Source organism: Cricetulus griseus, chromosome X (assembly GCF_003668045.3).
Source record: "Cricetulus griseus strain 17A/GY chromosome X, alternate assembly CriGri-PICRH-1.0, whole genome shotgun sequence".
In the NCBI taxonomy this organism is placed as follows: Eukaryota; Metazoa; Chordata; class Mammalia; order Rodentia; family Cricetidae; genus Cricetulus; species Cricetulus griseus.
The window spans coordinates 84,169,715-84,192,526 of NC_048604.1; the positions used below are offsets into that span (position 1 = coordinate 84,169,715).

Below are 22,812 nucleotides of genomic sequence, written 5' to 3' on the forward strand. Positions count from 1 at the left end.
TGCCCTTGTCTTAAACATTTTCCTGAGGCTACAGTAAAGACTTTTGGATTAATTACCCTGACAGAAGAAATCTCAAAACAGCCTAATATAGACTCTATTTTGTGGTTACTGGTGTTAATTTTAATGAAGATATATAATGAAAATGAGCAAGCTGGGCAAAAAAAAAAATATTTGAGGAGAAAAGAGCACCAGAAATTACAATGGAGGTAAATCCTGTGTTCAATGAGATAAACAGATTAATAAATGGAATAAATGGAATAGTGACCTCAGGGCAAGATCCCACCCAGCTGAGTATCCAACACATGAAAAGCAATTAAAGAAAAGCTGAGAGCATGGTGTGGTGGTGCATGTCTTTAACTCTAGCACTTAAAGGACAAAGGGTGACAGATCTCTGAGTTTAAGGCCAGAATGGTCTACAGAGCAAATTCAAGGACAACCAAACTTAGGCAGTGAAGAAACACAGAAAGTTGGTGAAGATATAATAGCAACAGAACTTGGCAGCTTCAGCCTCATGTTTCTGGAGTCGAGGATAGAAAAAGGGGCTATGGAATTGCCTCCTCACCTAAGGAAAGTCACTGAGGCCAGGCATGTGTCAGGCGTGTCCCTGAGTGGAGGCCTAGAGAGGCCACTGCATGAAGGTATGAATTTAAAGCTTTGATTGCCTTGGAGATCTCAAGATATTGGAGATGCCATATCTGTGGGATACCTGCTAAAGAAAGCTGCTAACAGGGAGTGGAATTAGCCCATGAAACAGAAGTAAGTTGCAATCAATAAAGCTGAAAGGAGTTGGAGATCTGAAGAGCATTTTGACACCAGACACGGAGATCCAGAATTTGGAGTTTGCCCAGCTGATTTTCAGTCTTGATTTGGCTCAGTATTTCCTCATCATGCTCCCTTCTTTATTTTTTGGTAATGTATATCCTGTGCCATTATATGTTGGAAGTATGTGATTTGGTTTTGATTTTGATTTTACATGGGATTGCAGTTAAGAGATTGCAGGACTCTTTGAAGAGTTTTTGAATGTTATACTTTTAAACAAGTTTGAGACTCTTGTAGACTATGGGGACTTTTGAATGCATTTTTACATTATTATATGTCTTTAAGCCTTTGGGTGTCAGGGAGTAGAATGTACCAGTTTAAATGTAAACGGACCCCAAAGGGAGTGACACTATTAGAAGGTGTGGCCTTTTTGGAGGAAGTGTGTCATGGTGGGGGTGGGGTTGAGTTTCCTTTACTCAAGTCTGTCTGCCACTCACTTCACTTCCTATTATCTGCAAGATGAATAATTCTCATCTACTTCTTTAGCTCTATGTCTGCCTTCATGGTGCCATTACCAACTATGATGATAATGGACTGAACCTCTGAAACTCCAAGCCTCCACCTCAGTTAAATATTTTCCTTTACAAGAGTAGCCACAGTCATGGTGTCTCTTCACAGCAATAGAAACCCCAACTACGACAACTTGTTAATGCTACCTCTGTGGATCTAACCTTTTGCATCTTTAACTTCAGTGCTACAAAATTTGTGTAATTAGCATCAGGGTACACAATTCATTTTAGGGCATCTAGATAGATGTAAACACAAGTAGGTCCTCTATTTTGCTCATAATTGCTGTTTCAGTGTTTAATGACCAGAGAAATATATTTATACTAGCTAAGGATTAAGTTAGATTGTGGGAGCATGAATGACTGTACAAATATGAATATGAATGACTTAGTAGAAACATGAATGACTAAATAAAACAGCATGAAGTAGAATTATGTGGGAAGAGAGTAGACTTGAAATAAAATATTCAAGATACATGGCTGTACAAAAAATAGTATAGATGGTAAGTTTGTAGGAAAGAGAACAGGGTGAGTAACTAAGAGATTTACATTCTCAAGTTTTTTTATTTTTTTAATTTTTATTTTTTGAGACAGGGTGTCTCTGTGTAGCTTTAGAGCCTATCCTAGCACTCACTCTGGAGACCAGACTGGCCTCAACCTCACAGAGATCCACCTGCCTCTGCCTCCTGAGTGCTGGGATTAAAGGCATGTGCCACCAACGCCTAGCACATTTTCAAGATTTAATGATGTATCTGGAATATGTAAGATATAAACACTGTCAAATTGTAGTTTCTATTATTAATAGCAAATGGTATTGATTACCAGATAGTACATAACACCACTGGGCACTATACAAAAAATAAAACTCAGTCAGTTGCTTACATTCTGAACCAAAAAATAACCCAGACTAACCATTGTAGTAGCAATGTAGTAAACAAGATAGGTTTACGTATCTGACATAAAACGTGAAGGTCAAGATTAAATTTCTAACTAATTCAACAGTTAGAATCGTCAGTGTGTTTTCAGTTTTAAAACCTCTGTCACAATTATCTGCATAGGATCTCATTTTTTTTACACAAATAGCCAAAATTTAAAAATGGTTGCATAAAATTGTTTACTTAATAATGATTTTCAAAAAAAATATTGAAATTGAAAATCAAAATGTAAGTCTTTCCCTCTATCTTGATGTCTTATGTTTTTAAAACTTAGAACTTTCTAGAAAGTCACATTTTCATTGCTAGTACATGTTCTTTCCTTATCTGTATAATTGATGCAATATCTCCTAGTAAAATAACAATCTTGCAATGAGATAGAAATGTGTCACTCATGTTAGGGCATGCTAATTATTTCCTCTCTTCTTAATTCTAGATAATGCAGAAACTCAAAGTTGAATTATATATTGACATACATACTTTTCCACTTACGGTGGTGAATGACAGCTCATTCTCACATGAAAAACTTCAGATTTGATGGAGACTAATTGTAAAACTGAAATGACAATCTCTTGAATTATCAGTATCATTTATATGCTTCTACTGTATCTTCCCAAGTGCATATGATATTGTAACAAATCAAAGAGGCTACTAATGTCATAGATGATTTTTTTCCCGCAAGCAAACAATTTTGGAAATGTTCCCAAATTAAGCATCAGCTTACACTTTAAAGGATACAATGATTATGGTGGTGGCCGGAGAATTACTATGCTATCTTTCTCTGTAGGCAGTGTGTAGTTATGTCCCTCACATTGGCAGAGGAAATAAATATTTATTCCATGTCTTAGTAGAGCAATTTCAGTGAGATAGAAAAATGTTTGTAGGAAGAATGTTTTAGGAGTGGTATGATTGTTCTCCGGGGATAACTGAAGAACTTTCTCTCAGATTTATTTCGTTATTATTCCTGCCCTTTTTAAAAGTGATTCATACATTTTAATTGTTTACTATCATGCTGGAGATTGAACCCATGGCCTAAAGTCTGATAGGTAAGTTCTCTACAATGGAGCTACAATCCCAGATATCTACTCTGCATTGTTATTATTTCATTAATTGTTTTATTTTCATCCTGTATAGGGGAGAGTAAAATTTATGAGGCACAAAGGAAACAAAACAATGAAGAAACCCCTGCAGAAGCAGGTTCAAAATCTCCCACTTTCAGATCAAATTGACATGTGGTGTTTGGTTCCAGAATGATAATGACAACCTGGGAAATGAGTTTATGTAAAGCAGTAGTATCCTTACCTTACTGCCCTTGGAAATGATAAAGTGCTCCCAGAGGTTCAGGATGAAATGTTCAAAACAGAAAAAGGCAGAATGTTTTTACTAAAACTACTTCTTAAATTCTGTTTGAAACTTTCTTGTTTTTAGTTTTTTCCCTTTTATAATCTGTCGATGCATGTTTCACTCAAGTGTGGCATCCATGCAGAAAATTGTGCAGAAACATTCAGTAGTAGAGACTTTATTAAGGAAAACATCTATATAATTATCATCAAGACAAAGAAATTGAACATCACACGGACACTAGAAACTGCTCCTGCTTGTATTTAATGAAGGCTTGTTAAAAAGGAACAAAAAAGGATCTCCCATCTGACTTCCAACCTCCAGCCTGCTCATCTTTAATTAAAAGAAAATATGTCATAAAATATGTATTCCTGGGCCTCTGCTTTACCAGTGCCCACAACAACATCTAAACCCCAGTTAGGAACCACCACCTCCAGTCCACAGACCACTACAACACTTTCAGAGCATGCCTAGCCTACCCACAGCAGCCACCCCTCTCCTTATCACCATATGTCAGCCTATATCTGCGCCAGAAGCCCCATGCTTTACCAGAGGCCACACAGGCTGCCAGAACCCCAGCAGAGGAACCCAGATGTATCATAGGATACAACAGCCATCAGAAGGTCACTGAAGCCAGACTACCATACAGCAAACAGAAACCAAGGGAAGAAACACTCATCTAACAAAGACAAACTGAGAATTCAGCACCTAAACCTATAATAACCTCAAACTCAAATGTCTTAGAGGCCACTATAAGAACACAGTCAACAACAGCAAGGGCAATATGTTACCACCAGAACTCAGATCTCATACTACAATAAGCCCTGAATATTCCAACACAGATGAAGCCAACAAATGATCTTAGCCTAGATACAAGGGGGAGGGCTCAGGCCCTGCCTCAAATGATATGACAGACTTTGATGATCCCCCATCGAAGGCCACACCCTTTCTATGGAACAGAAGAGGGATGGCATGGGGGTAGGTGGGGGTCATGGGAGGATGGGAAGGAGAAGGAACTGAGATTGATATATAAAATAAAATTGTTTCTAATTTTAATTAAATAAATAAATAATGATCTTAAAATCAACTTTATGAAAGTGATAGAGGACCTTAAAAAAGAAGTAACTAAATCCCTCAAAGACATTGAGGAAAAGACAAACAAAAATTTTAGGGGAAATGAATAAATTCCTTACAGAAAGCCAAGGAAAAGCAAATATGTGAAGACAAATTAGTTCAAGACTTGCAAATGGAAATAGAGGTAATAAAGAAGACACAAACTGAGAGAATACTGGAGATGGAAAATCTAGGTAAGCAAACAGAAACTACAAGCATCACAAATAGAATACAAGAGATGGAAGAGAGACTCACAGGCACTGAAGATGAAATAGAAGAAATTGATAAATCAGACAAAAAATGTTAAATCTAAAACATTGCTGACCAAGCATGATATAGCTGGGTTTTGTGGTAGATTAAACCCCAGGTTTCTAAGAAACCACCACACTCATTTCCAAAGTGGCTATTTAAGATTGAATTCCTATCAGCAATGGAGGAGTGTTCCCCTTTCTTCACATCCTCTGTAGCATGAATTTTTTTGTCACATGTGTTTTTTTGTCTTGCCCATTCTGCCAGACGGAAGATGGAATCTCAAAGTCATTTTGATTTGCATTTCCCTGATAGTTAAGGATGTTGAACATCTCTGTGTTTCTTGGTCATTTGAAATTCTCATGTTGAGTATTCTCTGTTTAGATCTGTATCCCATTTTTCAACTGGATTATTTAGTAGTTTGCTGATGTCTAGTTTCTCAATTTCTTCATATATTTTAGAAATCAGCCTTCTGTTGAATGTGGGGTTGGTGAAGAACTTTTCCCATTCTGTAGGCTGCCCAAAGGATACTCTAGGACACTTTCTCAGCTATGCTCATAGTATCTTTATTAGTAATAGCCAGAACCTGGAAACAACCTAAATATCGCTCAACTGAAGAATGGATAAACAAAATGCGGTACATTCAAATGATGGAGTATTACTCAGCTGTTAAAAACAAGAACATCTTGAAATTTTCAGGCAAATGGATGGAACTAGAAAAGATCATTCTGAGTGAGGTAACCCAGACTCACAAAGACAAACATGGTATGTACTCACTTATAAGTGGATATCAGCACTTATGTAAAGGATAATCATGCTCAATCCACAAACCAAGAGAGGTTAAGTTACAGGGAGAGTTCAAGAGGGAGAATTAATGGATCTCCCTGTGAAGGGAAAAAATATATTTTCCAATTGAATAGAGGTCAGGTGTGTATGGGAACAGGAGGGATCAGGCAGGTTGTTGGGGAGATGGAGGGAGGGAGTACTGGTAGTGAAAAGTATAATGGAGGGATTTGGGGTCGGTGATGTAGAAACCTAGAGTAGTGGAAACTCCCTGAAATTGACCACAGTGCCTTTAGCAAAGTATTCTAGTAATACAGGATACAGAGCTGGAACTGGCTATCTTCTATAACAACAAAAGGCTCCTAGAAGTGTGATTGTGACATCAATCAACTCAGCTGTGAATCCTTCAACACACAATTTGTCCTGTCTGAAAGATGTGCTGGTGACACAGAACTTCTGGGAGTGGATAGCCAATAACTTGTCCAAATGGAGGCACATGCCACAAGAGGGAATATACACTGGATGGCCAGGAAACAGAGGCAGGATATAACAGAGGTCCAGGATAGAAACAAACAAGACTGGGGGTAAAAAAAGTCAATAAAATTATTCCTAATGATATTTTGCTACTCACAGATTAGTGCACAGACCAATTGTCATCAGAGGGGGCTGTCTTCCAGTAGCTGATAGGCACAGATGCAGAGACACACAGACAAACATTAGGTGGGTAGGAGGGATTGTAAGAGCCATAGGGGGTTAAGGACTCCAACAGAACAAGGTCCACAGAATCAACAAAGCAGGGCTCAAAGGGCCTCACAGCGAGTGAAACAATAAACTCTGACCCCATATCATTTTGAACTAGGTCCTATACTTATACCTTGTCATTATGTAGTTCCAATAGGACTTCTAAGAGTGAGAGTTGGTGGGGGTGGGGGACTCTGACTCTTTTGCCTACTTTTAGGACCCATTTTTTTCTCCTACTGGCTTGCTTCATCAAGCCTTGATAAGAGAGTTTGTACCCAGTCTTAAGAATCTTGTTAGGCCATGTTTGGTGTATATCCCTGGAAGGCCTGCTCTGTTTTTGTAGAGAAATGGAGGAAAAGTGGATAGGGGGAAAGAGAAGACACAGGGATGAGTGGGGGAAAGAGAAAGCAATGGTCAGGATATAATGTATGAGAAAAGAATAAAGTGTATTGTTTCTTTTTAAAAAATAACTAGTCTTGTTAAGTATTAGATAGCATATCTGAAATAGATGTTGGAGAGACAAGAGAGATAGCACAGTCAATAAAGTTCTTGCTGTAATGTTAAAAACAAACAAAAACAACAAAAATTCCTTCCAGTCTGGCTTCTTTTAGTTAACACAGTGCTAGAAACTTGTTCTTTCTTCTGGGCATTGGTGGTGCATGTCTTTAATCCCAGCACTCAGGAGGCAGAGACAGGCAGATCTATGTGAGTTTGAAGCTAGCCTGGTCTCTGAAGCGAGTTCCAGGACAGGCTCCAAAGCAATACAGAGAAACTCAGTCTCAAAAAACAATAACAAGAAAGAAAATTGTTCTTTCTTTAATTTATACTGTTATCTTCTCAAACATATTTCTCACATACACATATTTTATGTATACATATTTTCTTACCCATTTAAAAGGAATTTTACATTATGTGAATCGGTGATCTTAACTTTAGGCTCTCTTAAGATCATACATAAAGGTCAAAATCTTGAATTTAACTATTTATATGCATAGTATAGTATACCTACCCTGAAACATCTGACTAATGGATTTTTCAAGTAGAAATAGAGATTTTTATAAAAAACAATATCATCTTAGACCAGAAAATTGTAACACAATAATGCCGTCTTATGGCTATAGAACAATCTGAAGTCTAGAAACTGCTTGAATTGTCTTATTATCCTTTTTAAACTGTGCAATATTCAGAAATTTTCAGGAGAAAATTCACGAAAATATGACAGGTTCATCACTGTTTTCAGAAATCTTCAACATTATATTAGAGACTCTTCCTTTTCCCTCCTCCTCAGGCCAGACCCCTATTGAAATGAGTGTACCCTCTGCTCCTGTCCTATTCCTACCCAACTTCCTATTCACCCTGGATCTCTCTGGGCCAATGCCTGCTTAGAGTGGACCCTCCAAGGCAGGTAGGCACCCCCTGAGTCTGGAAACACCCCCTATTCCTTCCCTTTTCCACAGCTTGCCCGACCCTTACCAAGTGAGGAGACTACCAGGAGAGGCAAGACCATCCAGAGCTGCAGACATTGAAGTCTTGGCCCATACATACCACCAGGTGACAAGAGGAGATAGAGAAACCCCATCTGCACCCACTGGAAGAAGACATGTGAAGAAGATTGAATAATAACACACTCAACAACAGAAAGGCCAATATGATACCACCCAGAATCTAGTGACTCCACACCAGCAAAATCTGAAAAGCCCAACACAGAGGATGAAGAAGAGATGAACCTCAAAAATTATCTTAGGAAGATGATAGAGAACGTTAAAGAGGAAACAAGAAAATCCCTTAAAGAAATAGAAGAAAAAACAAGCAAAATTACATGAAGTGGATTGAAAGACAAACCAAAAAATTCAAGAAATAAACAAATCTCTTAGAGAATCTAAAGAAAGCCAAGAAAAAAAAAAAACAACCAAACAAATGAAGGAAGGACTGGAAACAGTTCAAGGCATGAAAGCTGAAATAGAAACAATAAAAGAAAACACAGAATGAAGCCATGCTGGAAATAGAAAGGCTGGATAAATGATCAGGAACTAAAGATGTGAGTATAACCAATAGAATTCAAGAGATGGAAGAGAATATCTCAGTTGTTGAAGACTCTTTAGAGGATATAAAGTCACTGACCAAATCAAATATCAAGTCCAACAAATCTCTAACACAAAATATCCAAGAAATATGGGACACTGAGAAAAGGCCAAACCTAAGAATAGTAGGTTTGTGAAGAAGAAGGTGAAGAAATACAGCTCAAAGGTACAGAAAACATATTCAACAAAGTCATAGAAGAAAATTTCCCCAACCTACAGAAGAATATGCCTATGAAAGTACAAGAAGCTTACAAAGCACCAAACAGACTGGACCACAAAAAGAAGTCCCCCCGACACATAATAATCAGAGCGCCAAACCTACAGAATAAAGAGAAAATATTAGGAACACCAAAGGAAAAAGGCCAAGTAACATATAAAGGCAGACCTATCAGAATCACTCCAGACTTCTCAATGGAAACTTTGAAAGCCAGAAGGTCCTGGATAGATATCCTACAAACACTAAGGGGGCATGGATGCCAACCCAGACTACTGTACCCAGCAAAACTTGCAATCACTATAGATGGAGAAAACAAGATTCCATGACAAAACCAGACTTAAACAATGCATATCCACAAATCCAGCACTACAGAAATTTCTGGAAGGAAAACTGCAACCCAATGAAGATAACTACTCACAAAAACATAGGCAATAGATAATCCAATTTTACCAAATATGAAAAGAAAAAGGAGGACAAAATCCACAAACAATGACACCACCAACAATAAATCCGAAATAAACAAGAACCAACAATCAATGGATATTAATATCCCTCAATGCCAATGTTCTTAACCTGCCTATAAAATGACACTGGCTAAGCGAATGGATACGAAGACAGAATCCACCCATCTGCTGTATACAAGAAACAAATCTCAATCAAAGACAGGGTTTACCTCAGAGTAAAGGGTTGGGAAAAGATTTTCCAATCAAATGGGTCCAAGAAACAAGCTGGTGTAGTAATCCTAATATCTAACAAATTATACATCAAACTAAAATCAATCAAAAGAGATGGAGAAGGGCATTTCATACTCATCACAGGAAAAGTCCATCAAGATGAAGTCTCAATCCTGAACATCTATGCCCCAAATACGAACACACCCACATTTGTAAAAGAAACATTTTAAAGCTCAAACCACAGATAAAACCACACATGTATAGTAGGAGACTTCAACACCCCACTTTAACCAATAGACAGGACCACCAGGCAGAAACTTAACAAAGAAACAAAGATTCTAACAGAAGATATGACCCAAGTGGGCTTAACGAATATCTATAAAACATTCCATCCAAACACAAAATAATATACCTTCTTCTCACCGTCAAATGGAACCTTCTCTAAAACTGACCACATAGATGGCAACAAAGCAAACCTTCACAGATAAAAAAAGAATTGAAATCACCCCCTATATCTTATCAGATCATCATGCTTTAAAATTAGAATTCAACAGCAATACAAATTGCAGAAAACCTACAAACTTGTGGAAATTTAATAACACGCAATTATACCATTCCTGGGTTGAGGAAGAAAGAAAAAAGTAATTAGAGACTTTCCTAGAATTCAAAAAGAATGAAGACACAACATACCCAAACTAATGGGACACTTTGAAAGTTTTGTTAAGAGGAAAGTTCATTGCACTAGGTGCCCGCATGAAGATAAAGGAGAATAGTCACACTAAAGATTTAACATCATAACTGGAAGCTCTAGAACAAAAAGAAGCAAACCCACAACAGAGGAGAAAACACCAGGAAATAATCAAACTGAGGGCTGAAATCAATAAAGTAGAAACTAGGAAAACATTACAAGGAATCAATGAAATTAAGAGTTGGTTCTTGGAGAAAATCAACATGATAGACAAACCTGTATCCAACCTATCCAAAATGCAGAGAGAGAGCACACTAATTAACAAAATCAGAAACAAAAAGGGGGATATAAAAAGAGACAATGAGGAAATCCAGAGAATCATCAGGTCATAATTTGAAAACCTGTACTCCACAAAATTCAAAAATCTAAAGGAAATGGATATTTTCTGGATAGATATTACTTACCGAAATAAAGCCAAGAACAGATAAGTAATTTAAATCTACCTATAACTCCTAATGAAACAGAAGCAGTCATCAAAACCCTCCCAACCAAAAACAGATGGCTTCATTGCAGAAATCTACCAGAAATTCAAACAAGAGCTAATACCAGTACTCCTCAAATTGTTCCACACAATAGAAGCAGAAGGAACATTGCCAAATTCTTTTTATGAGGCTATAATCACTTTGATACCCAAGCCACACAAAGATACAACTAAAAAAGAGAACTACAGACCAATATCGCTCATGAGCATCAATGCAAAAATACTCAACAAAATATTGGCGAATCAAATCCAAGAACACATCAGAAAAATCATCCACTATGATCAAGTAGGCTTCATCCAAGGGATGCAAGGATGGTTCAACATACGAAAATCCATCAATGTAATCCACCACATAAACAGACTGAGGAAAAAAAAACTACATGATCATCTCACTAAATGCCAAAAAAGCCTTTGACAAAATGCAACAACCCTTCATGATAAAGGTCTTGGAGAAATCAGGGATAACAGGAACATACCTCGACATAATAAAAGCAATATACATCAAGCCAACAGCCAACATCAAATTAAATGGAGAGAGAATCAATGCAATTCCTGTAAAGTGAGGAACAAGACAAGGCTGTCCATTCTCTCCATACCTCTTCAATATTGTCCTTGAAGTCCTAGCTAGAGCAATAAGACAACAAAAGGAGATCAAGGGAATACAAATCGGAAAGGAAGAATTCAAATTCTCACTATTTGCAGACGATATGATAGTCTACATTAGTGACCCGAAAAACTCTACCAGGGAACTCCTACAGCTGATAATCACCTTCAGCAAAGTGGCAGGATACAAGATTAACTCAAAAACATCCATAGCCCTAATATATACCGCTGACACATTGGTGGAGAAAGAAATCAGAGAAACATCACCCTTTACAATTGCCACAAACAACATAAAATACCTTGGGGTAACACTAACCAAAAATGTGAAAGACCTGTACCATAAGAATTTTGTGTCTCTAAAGAAAGAAATTAAAGAAGACACCAGAAAATGGAAAGATCTCCCATGCTCTTGGATAGGTAGGATCACCATATTAAATATAGCAATATTGCCAAAAGCAAAATACATATTCAATGCAATCCCCATCAATATCCCAACACAATTCTTCACAGAACTTGAAAGAACAATTTGCAACATTGTATGGAGAAACAAAATACCTGGCATAGCCAAAACATCCCTGTATAATAAAGGAACTTCTGGAGGCATCACCATCCCTGACTTCAAGCTCTATTACAGAGCTATAGTCCTAAAAACATCTTGGTATTGGCACAAAAATAGACAGGTAGACCAATGGAATAGAATTGAAAACCCTCATATTAACCAACACACCTATGAACACCTGATTTTTGACAAACAATCCAAATATATACCATGGAACAAAGAGAACATCTTCAACAAATGGTGCTGGCATAACTGGTTGCAGACATGTAGAAGACTGCAGTTAGACCCAAGCCTATTGCCTTGCACAAAACATAAGTCAAAACGGATCAAAGATCTCAACATAAATCCAGCTACACTGAACCTATTAGAAGACAAAGTGGAAAATACCCACTGCTTCCTGACATTATTCCAGTAGCACAGACACTGAGGTCAACAATTGATAAATGGGAGCTCCTGAAACTGAGAAGCTTTTGTAAAGCAAAGGAGACAATCAGCAAGACAAAATGGCAGCTGACAGACTGGGAAAAATTATTCACCAACCCCACATCTGACAGAGGGCTGATTTCCAAAATATACAAAGAACTCAAGAAGCTAGTCCCCCAAACACCAAACAACCCAATTAAAAAGTGGGGTACAGAACTAAATAGACAATTCTCAGTAGAGGAATCTAAAATGGCTGAAAGACACATAAGAAAGTATTCAACATCCTTAGCCTTCAGGGAAATGCAAATCAAAACAACTCTGAGATACCATCTTACTCCTGTCAGAATGGCCAAAATCAAAAATGCAAATGACAGTTCATGTTGGAGAGGATGTTGAAAAATGGGATCACTCCTCCACTGCTAGTTGGAGTGCCAACTTGTATAGCCACTTTGGAAATCAGTATGGTGACTCCTCAAAAAAAATGGGAATCAGTCTACCACAAGATCCAACAATTCCACTCTTAGGCATATACCCAAAAGAAGCACATTCATACAACCACGACATATGTTCAATGATGTTCATAGCAGCACTATTTGTAATAGCCAGAAACTGGAAGGAGCCTAGATGCCCCTCAACTGAAGAATGGATAGAGAAAATGTGGTACATTTATACAATGCAGTACTACTCAGGGGAACAAAAAACAATGGAATCTTGAAATTTGAAGGAAAATGGATGGATCTAGAAGAAACCATTCTGAGCGAGATAACCCAATCGCAAAATGACAAACATGATAAGTACTCACTCGTATGTGGATTTTAGACATAGAGTAAGGAGTACCAGCATACAATCTACACTGCCAAAAAAGCTAATAAACAAGGAGGTCCCTAAGAGAGACATACATGGTCCCCTTGAGAAGGGTAGAGATTCAAGATCTGCTGAGCAAATTGGGAGCACGGGAAGAGGGGGGAGGGAGCTAGGAAAATGAGAAGGGGAGAAGATGAGGGATGTCGAGGACATGAGGGAGCAGAAAGTATGACTCATGGGAAGAATACACGATAACAAGGATGGAGATATCATAATAGAGGGGGGACATTTTTGGTTTACAGAGAAATCAGGCACTAGGGAAACGTCTGGAGATCTACAAAGATGACACCATCTAACTATCTCAGCAACGGAGGAGAGGCTACCTTAAATGCCCTCCCCTGATTATGAGATTGATGACTGACTTATATGCCTTCCTCCAGCAGCTGGTGGAAGTAGAAGCAGACACCCATAACTAGTCACCGATCTGAACTGGAACCCAGATGCAGTGAAGGACCAGTGAAGAGCACAGACATCCAGACCAGGCTGTTGAAACACACAGAAACAGCTGACCTGAACATCCGGAACTCTTGCTCCCCAGTCTGATAGCTTGAATACCAGCATGGGACTGATCCAGACCCCAGGAACATGGGTATCTGTGAGGAAACCTCAGAAATCTATGGGACCTCCTCTAGAAGCCCAGTATTTATCCCTAGCATAGGTGTGGACTTTGGGAGCCCATTCCATATAGAGGAATACCCTATGGAAAGCCTCACCATCAAGGGGGAGCAGAAAAGATATGTGAAAGATAAGGTTTTAGTTGGGGTGGTAGGAGAGGATGGGTGGGAGAAGGGAACTGGGATTGTCATGCAAAACAACCTTGTTTCTAATTCAAATAAAAAAGTTGGGAAAAAAAGAAGTATTGGCAATTAACAGCTGCTTAGAGAAGAGTCAATTTTCTTTAGGGGTTTGACCTTGGTATGTTGACTATATTCAATAGCAGGCCCTACACCAAAAGTATTTGGACAGCAGAAAATATATTTTGTTTTATTTTAAAAGAAAACACAAACTTTGGTAGGTAATGGAATGTTGTTGGATCTTACAGAAGATGGAGAAGGATCTGAATATGATCAAAATACACTGTATGAAATTCTCAAAAATTGTTTAAATATTATTTTCAAGAAGTTAATCATGACATAAGTTCTATATTTTGAGTCATATGTGAGTCTGAATAAGATGGTTCAATTCCAATTACTGGGGATATCACTCTTGCCAATAAGAATAGCATACCTTATATTTATCTACCCTTATCTCATTGGCTAGGTATCAATTTTGTCTCCATAGCTGTAATGATCTTCAAAGCAGAGACTGAGTATAATTTCATCTCTCTGTAATAACTGGATAAACATAGAAGTATAAAAATAAATTATGGACTCAGCAGGTAAGGGTGCTTGCTGTCAATGCCAGTAACCTGGATTCATTCCTTGAGACCCATATGACAGAAAGAAAAAAAAAACCTAATTTCCAAATAGTCCTGTGAACTCCAATTGTGTACTGTGGAACATGAATACTCTCTCCCCATGTGAAATAAATAAATAAACAAAACCATAATAAATTAGCAGAATTCTGTCTGAGACACAGAACCATTTTTTTGTCATTACAATACCTTTTAGCAAGCCCTTCTACATTTGCTCTATCAATGACAACACAGTATTTTGGAATATATCCTTTTTCCAATTTTATATATAAGGAGAATGAAAGTTAGGAACTTTGTTCAAGAATTTAGACAGTCTAGAAAAAAAAGCCAAAATTCCAAAGGAAGGAAAACTCTAGAGTTCCAGTTAATAAACAATTACTTATAAACATTTTGTCTGAGATTTGACTAAAATCATAGTAAATAATAGAGCCTCCAGTTGTTGGAGAAGGCCAAGGATAGGAAGATGAGAATTCCCTTTTGGCCTCTGGACAAGAAACAGTAAGAATATTGAGTTTAGTGGCATACCAGTAACTCACCAGAAACCTAAAATAACTCAAATTAGTATGAAATTTCAGCTACCTTTTCTAGCACTTGTCTTCCTGTTTTAATATTACATCTAGGGTCAAATGTGATGTGAAAAGCAATAACTATTTTACTCTGTTCAAAGTGAATGTACTGCTCAGAGCACAGCAGATGTATGATTAAAGTGAGGAAGCACCCTCAGAAGGCAAAAATGCTTCATGTTTGTCATGCTAGATGTGCTTAAAGAAGCACAGTAATCACTGAGTACTCAAGAAATTCCAGAAGCTCTTAGCATATGTGCATTGCCCAGAATAGTGCAAGAAAATAAGTAGAAAAGCACATAAGACAGTGGAATGAACATATTCTCAAAAAGGGAAGAATTTGAAGTTATTTGGAGAAGCCTGCAGTGACTCACAATCAGTACACAAGGAGTATGAAAGTATTTTACAGTAACAATGCAAGGATGTCTTTTACAGTATGTATACCAATTACTGATGTTCTCTTCTTCATCAACAAAGAAATTAGGTATTGTTGGACTAATAGTTGCCACTTGTTGAGATAAATGTATTACTTCTCCTGAGGAGACTTATTTTCACATTTGCAAAACTATAAATTAAAATTTTTATTACTATGCGGTAAATTGTAAGAGATGATCACATCAAAGAAAGTATTTGGTATAGGGTAACTACCAAATTTGGATGCACTGGCAAATATAAAACAATTTATGGATATATTATTATAGCTAGTGATAAACTAATACTTGAGCTTCAAGACATCATGATCCAGTAATAATGCTGGATTTCAAGAGCCATAAAACTTTTAAAGTGAATCCTGATGAATATGAATGGTAAGATAGAGAGGAAGACAAACACTTTAGAAGTTGTAAAGCAATTTCATATTGCTAAAACACAATATAGAAGAGTTATAGTGCAGGTGACATATGACAAATAGCACTGTTGAACAGATCTAGCTGAATAGGAGTTATATCAAGACATTTTATGTCAAATTAATGAGTCAATGCTTTACTCATAGGAAAATAATATTATAGAACTAAAATTATTGTACTTCACCAATATAACTCTAGATGAAAGGTAATTGGGAATACAGTAGAGACACTCATTGGTTTAAACTGAAATTGTTATCTGAAATATCTATTTCAGAATATAATATAGTACAATAAAACTTAAAGTACAAGGATGACTATAAATAGACATGTGAGAGATGCAATGTAATTGGAATTCTTCTTAGGAAAATAAATCTATATTTAAGTGACATAATTTATAATTATTTTATGAAGTTAAAATGTTATTTTCTAAATTTATAAAAGAAGAAATAATTCAACTTCTTGTCATGTGGGGTTAACACATATGAATACCTTCAAAAATTAACTCTAAGTTAAATATTTTACTTAATATCAGCACTGAAATTGATTTCAAATCAATTAAGTAAGTTTCTATATTTAAATAGGGATATGGAAAGAGACTATAAAATATGTAAATATCAATTTCAAAAATGGAAATAAATTAAAATGAAGGGATTTTGTTATACTTAAAATACACTGCTCTAAGTAACAAACCCTTATAAAGACATAGAAGTCAGATAGAATTAAAGAAGTATGTTTTACAATTAATATCAGCTTAATTAAATGAACAAAACAGCTTTCACATTATGTGCAATTTTAGAGGATGATGTAATATACATACATAATGTTAATTGCAATAAGGAATAATTTCAGCAACTTAGTCAACTAGCTATAATGTTCTTGTACTTTACAGCAATACATTTTCCTTTTCTTTTCTGTATTTTTACACATGGAAACTATTTGAACGAATTTTAGTTTCCTGAAAAGTGATATATAACCTTCCAGGACAATTATAATGCTACTTACCCTTGTCGTTCCTTGTACATTTTATTCACTTTTTCCCACTGGAATTCCAGCTGTGACACTGCTTCCTGCAGCTTCATCCTTTCCACAGAGGTGGCACTTTGCAAGGCTGCTGGCTTCTTGTTGTGAATAACATCAATCCGACCTGAGATTTGTTGCAGATTATCTTTTATATTCTGTAATAATGAAAATATATATCATAAAAATATATCAGCTTTCTCTAGAAAGTAAAAAAGGAGAAATAGTCTCAGAAGAAATAGCTTTGTAATTCTAAATCATTGACTTCATACATATTACTCATTATTTCCAATAGTGAGATATGCCTAAATCAAACGAGTGAGACATTGTCTTCATTCCAGAATAATTGATTTAACCCTATAGATTAAAATTGCTTTCATTCGACTTAAGATCTTTTGGGTTTCCTATTTTCATGTCTTCAGATTCACCTTCTCCTTTCTGTATCTTTTTTATCTTATGTCAATATGAGGATGTACTTGGTGTTTTCACAGCTTTCCTTTTATTCCTGAATGGTTTTCCATTAGTACTTGTGACTTCCAATAGTCTGTAAAAGATACAGACTTTCAAACTTAGATTTTTATCCAAGGCATGTTCTGTGAAATCTAGACAGAAATGTAATTTATTGGCAGTAGGCTGCCTTGGTAGCATCCCTTCTTGACAGGTCAACTAGTTCTGGGGAATTAGATGCTGCCTTCCAGCCTCTGCAGTCTCCTTCATGCATATAGTTCACAAAAAAATCATTCAAGCACACATATACACATATGAATTAATAACAAAATAAGTTGACTTTAAAATTAAACATTTAATCCATTTGTGCTGGCCTACCACTTGACCAAGGGAATACAGCTAAGGAAGACAGATCCATTTTAATCTAGGCTAAATAGATAGGTGGAATAATTGTCTTTTTAATGAGATAATATCATTTTCTTTCATAAAATCCATGCTCTTTAACACAGCCACTCCAGATCCACTATAATTTTCTGTTGGGTCTGTCTACCTTTCTGAGTCCTGCTTCAGAAAGGCATAACTTTCCCTTTCACTTCTCTTGTCTTTTTCTTTTAATGCAGACCAGAGCCCAAGCATAATTACTCTTGTACTTTGGTCATTTTCACTCTAATGTTTTCTGGAAGTTTAGAGAAGGAATGATGTATCTATCATTTTGTCATGAGAAACATGGAATGTGAAGTAGCCGTAGTCAAGTAGCAGAAGTAGAAAAGGTATTTTATCCCATATGTAACATTTATAAAAACATAACTCCTCAGAAGTTACTGATTTTATAGCATGTAAAAACCTTGGGGGAAATTGCCTAGGGTAGAGAGGTTATAGACATGTAATAGTGGGCTCTGAATCTCAAACCAACAATTCTGCATTTAATTAGATAGCTAATAGTGAATGAATGTGATTTTGTAAATTACAAATTATGAAAGTTAAGCTGTAAAACCTGGTGAGAATATATATCATGTCAATTATAAGCAAATGTTATAATTGGACTTATTTAAAAAGAAAGTAATTTTTGCTTATAGTCCTGTATATCTACTCAAAGATGTATAGAAAATGATATTATGAGTAGCATGAATTAGTTTCAAGTTAAGGATTTCCTAGTAATTATAAGGTATTCTCTTCAACTCCATGTATAGCCTATGATGGGAAACATATTTATTTGTTCAACGCCTCAACTGAACTCTGAGGTAAAAGGACATATCTGACACATTAGGTACTGACATATGAGGGAAAGGAGGGCGTGATAACACAGAAATAGCCTGTGAATTTACTCATCTTTAAAACTTCACACTAAAACTCTTTTCCACCAGTTTTACTTACAGAAATGGTAATCACAGAAATGTGCTGTGTTTTAATTGCATAAGAGGTGGTTACATGGCTAAAGGAAGATTTTAAGAGAACACAAGTAAGGTTGCATAAGGATGGATCTCTTTAATATAAGGGAGGAGTAAAGAGATCAGTTTGCCCAAAAATTAATTGTTATAAATCTGAGTAAAGGCATTCTCACTTTCTTTCAAAATGGAATAGAGTTTGCTTTATTTGACATGATGTGTTTATTTATTGACTAAAAGATTGTATTTTATAAAAACAAATTTGACAACATAAGAAAAGTTATAAAAAGTTTTAAATGGATAGAGTGGACTTGTTATCTGCTATTAACCCTAAAAATCACTGGACCCAGGTTGTCTCTGGCATTTGTTCTTTGCTTTGTCAATTTCAATAATACCGTCATGTTTTGTGGCTCTGAGCCTTCAATGGTTTAGGTATGTTGCAATAACCTGACTAGGTCATGTGCCAGGAATTTACACCAACATGACTTCACTGCTGCTTCTGTTAATTTGCCTGACCTGGACAACTTGAATTCAACAGCACTTATCAGATACAAATTCTGATTCCATAACTCACTGATTTTTTTTTTCACTTGGCTACTGATCCACCAACAAGAATCAAAAGTCTGGTAAGTTTTCTACATTTTTGAAAAGAAAGTTGATACTTTGAATTCACATTAGACAACTGATTACATTGCCTGTATTTTTGTAGCCCAAATGCTTAAAGTACAAGGCTATAAATACCTATAAAAGCTAAATTCAAATGAGAAGAAAAGGATCTTACCCACAAACATACAAAAATTATCTGGTTCAAGTTTCATGTGATGTGCAAGCTTATACATGTATGTGTATTCCTCAACAGATGGGTGCTTATGTGTAAGCAAGAACAACCACACATGATACATTTTCTGGGGATTTGAGCTTGAGATATTTCTTGATATAATCTAACTTACAGTTCTCTGGGAAATAGCAGAATTTCCCAGAAGCAAGTTGTGAACTGTTCTAGTATTCAAAAGCAGTAAAAACTTTTTAAAATGAGAAAAGTAGAAACTGGGTTGGGGGTTGACACACTCCTTGGATACCTAGATAATCACTCCTTCCTTCATTCCCAGAGAAGAGGGTTCAACTTGGACAGAGTCTAGAGAATCTTTTCAGTGCCTAAACAAAATATCATTCCCTAGGCATTGTGCACAGAAAAGGGGATACAAGCACCAAAGAGAAAATTAAAAATCTTCAGTGTTTACACTAAAATATAACATTTCCTATAGATTTTGATTATTTGTTTGTCTAGAAATAAGTGATCTTTATATTTTTGACCCACAGGAAATAAAACCCTAGTCCCTATAGTCTCTATGGTGATGGAAAAATCCTTTGGAAAATTTACATTTTGCTTCCTGAATAGTTTCTTACCTTATCTGAAATGATGATGTCAAAATGATGAAGTGCTCAGGCTTTGTCAACTCCGTTTTTCATTTTGATATGTAATGAAAAATTGATTCCCTCAATACCAGATTACAATTGATGTATTTTTAAGTCACTATACTTGTTAGTAAAGATTTAAAAATAAAAATGAGTAGTAAAATTTCATTTCTAGATGGTAATTTTCCTGAATTAAATAGTGACATATTTAATAAATAATATTTTGAATTGTTAGACATTGTTTCAAGTCTATTTCACAGTATTATATAAGTTAAACAATACTTCATGAATGTATTATGAAGAGAAATACATATATAGTGAAATAGAATTCATAAAAAGAAGATGAAATCCAGGTACTAAGTACAAAATTTTAATTTATTCGCTGTTTTGCTATGATTCTTGTATCTACTTGAAAACCATGTTTAACAGGTTCACTGATGGCATGGACATAATAATAGGCCTTCATTTTGAGGCATGTAATATTTAAAAAGATGTGTTCTTTCAGAAAATTCCATTTCAAAGACACATGTAAGTCCAAAGTACATTGCTTATTCAAGTCTGAGGACGATACATCCTTAGAGGCTAAAAAGAAAGATGAAGAGGAGATTGCACACTATATATCTAGGAAACTAAATAAGGGGTTTATTCGTTAACCAATAATGCTAAAATAAAGGTCTTCAGTAACTCTTCATTTAACTATTCCATGTTCTCTCCAATAAGAGGTAGATTGCTACAGTTTAGTATATCTGCCATTTAACACATAGTGATATTAATTCTCTTGCTGTAAAAGTACTTGTCTATAGTTTCTTCTTCTTCCAAACTGGATGGCAAAGTTATTTACATGAATGTCAGAGGATAATACAGTAACATAGCCAGTAAAAAGCAGGGATAATAGTATCTGATACATTGAATTTACTCTTAAATGCTGTGATGAAAAAAAATAAAACTTTAAAAAGTGTTCCTTGAGTCTTAGTTGGGGTCATCCTTGTAGATCTCTGGACATTTCCCTTGTGCCAGATTTCTCTTTAAACCTATAATGGCTCCCTCTATTAAGGTATCTCTATTCTTGGTCTTCTCTATTCTGATACCGATTAAGGATCTAAGCAATAGTTGAGAGGCTGCCTTAAATGCCCTTCCTCTATAATGAGATTGATGACTACCTTATGTGCCATCCTAGAGACTTCATCCAGTAGCTAATGGAAGCAGAAGTAGACACCCACAGCTTGCACTGAGCCTAACTCCTGTAATCCAGGTGCAGAGAGGTAGTAGTGATAAGCAAATGGGTCAAGACAATGCATGCTGTGGAAACCCACAGAAATGGCTGACCTGAATAAGGGGGAGCTCCTGGTCCCCAGGCTGTCAGCTGGGAAACCAGCATAGAACTGAACCAGGACATTCTATGGGGCCTCTGGTAGTGGATCAGTATTTATCCCTAGTGTACGAATAGACTTTGGGAGCCCATTCCACATAAAAGGGATACTCTCTCAGCCTAGACACATGGGGGAGGGCCTAGGTCCTGCCCCAAATGATGTGACAGAATGTGATGACTCCCCCATGGAAGGCCTCACCCTGCCTGGGAAGCAGGCTAGAGGATCTGTGGGGGATAGGAGGGAAAGGGAACTGGGCTTGCTATGTAAAATAAGATTGTTTCTAGTCTAAATAAAAAATTCAAAAATAGAGTTCCTCTAATTTGTAAATGTTATTTCTTATCTACAGCACAGTTTCATTCCTGGAATATCATGAAACATCCTAGTATATGTTACATTTTATATAGTCTAATTTCACTGTCCCCTTCCCTCTAGTCTTGAACATAAAAGACCAGCTCCCTGATCAAATATATGGAATGCAATTCAGCAATCATTAAAGCTTTAGCATTCAATAAAAGGCTATTGCGTACAATCCATGGGTATCTTCATGCCTTTGTTTTCTATCATGAAATAGGCTCTAAAGCACATTTGGGAGGTACTTATTAGCATATGAAGATTTTAAAAGAGCCATTTATCTATATATAAAACATAAATCTAATTACAAAAGCTTGCTTTTAATAATAAAATGTTTGCTTCTAAAATTTTTGATACTCTTACTCAAAAAGGTATATTTTAAATGTCAATATAGCATTCCAGATATATAAAGACATAAATTATTATGTAAAGAAACATGAAATTATCAATTCAGTATTTCTTATGTGAAATTGACTTCCATATTTTAAAGATATTCTGACCTTAATTGGACTCAGTTGTAGAATGCTTACCTACAATGTCCAAAATATTGGGTTTAAACTTCAGTACTAAAGTATATTGAACTTGATGTCTCAAAAATGCTAAAATTAATTTGCAGTGTTTCTTAGATTTCATTTTCCTGAATAGTTCATATCAACCAATGGCAGGAAGCACATGGAATTCACTTTTTTCATGTATTTAAAAAAATATTTATTTTTATTTCATGTGCATGGGTGTTTTTTTACATGTATATACATGAAAATTCTGTGTACAGTACCTGTAAAAGTCAGAAAAGGGTGGCAGATCCTCTAAATTGACCATCATGTAGGAGTTTGGAATGCAACCCCCATCCTCTAGCATAAAGATCAGTGC

The 22,812-nt window shown here is 36.1% G+C and overlaps 1 protein-coding gene across 1 annotated transcript in view; it reads right to left on the bottom strand.

Moving 5' to 3' along the window:
- The window catches only part of Dmd (dystrophin), a 1,637,847-nt gene that overhangs the window by 1,155,384 nt on the left and 459,651 nt on the right, over positions 1-22,812 (bottom strand). Inside the window, exon 38 of the mRNA XM_035449892.1 lies at positions 16,959-17,131. Coding sequence (XP_035305783.1) covers positions 16,959-17,131 — 173 coding nt within the window. The remainder of the gene's footprint in view (positions 1-16,958; positions 17,132-22,812) is intronic.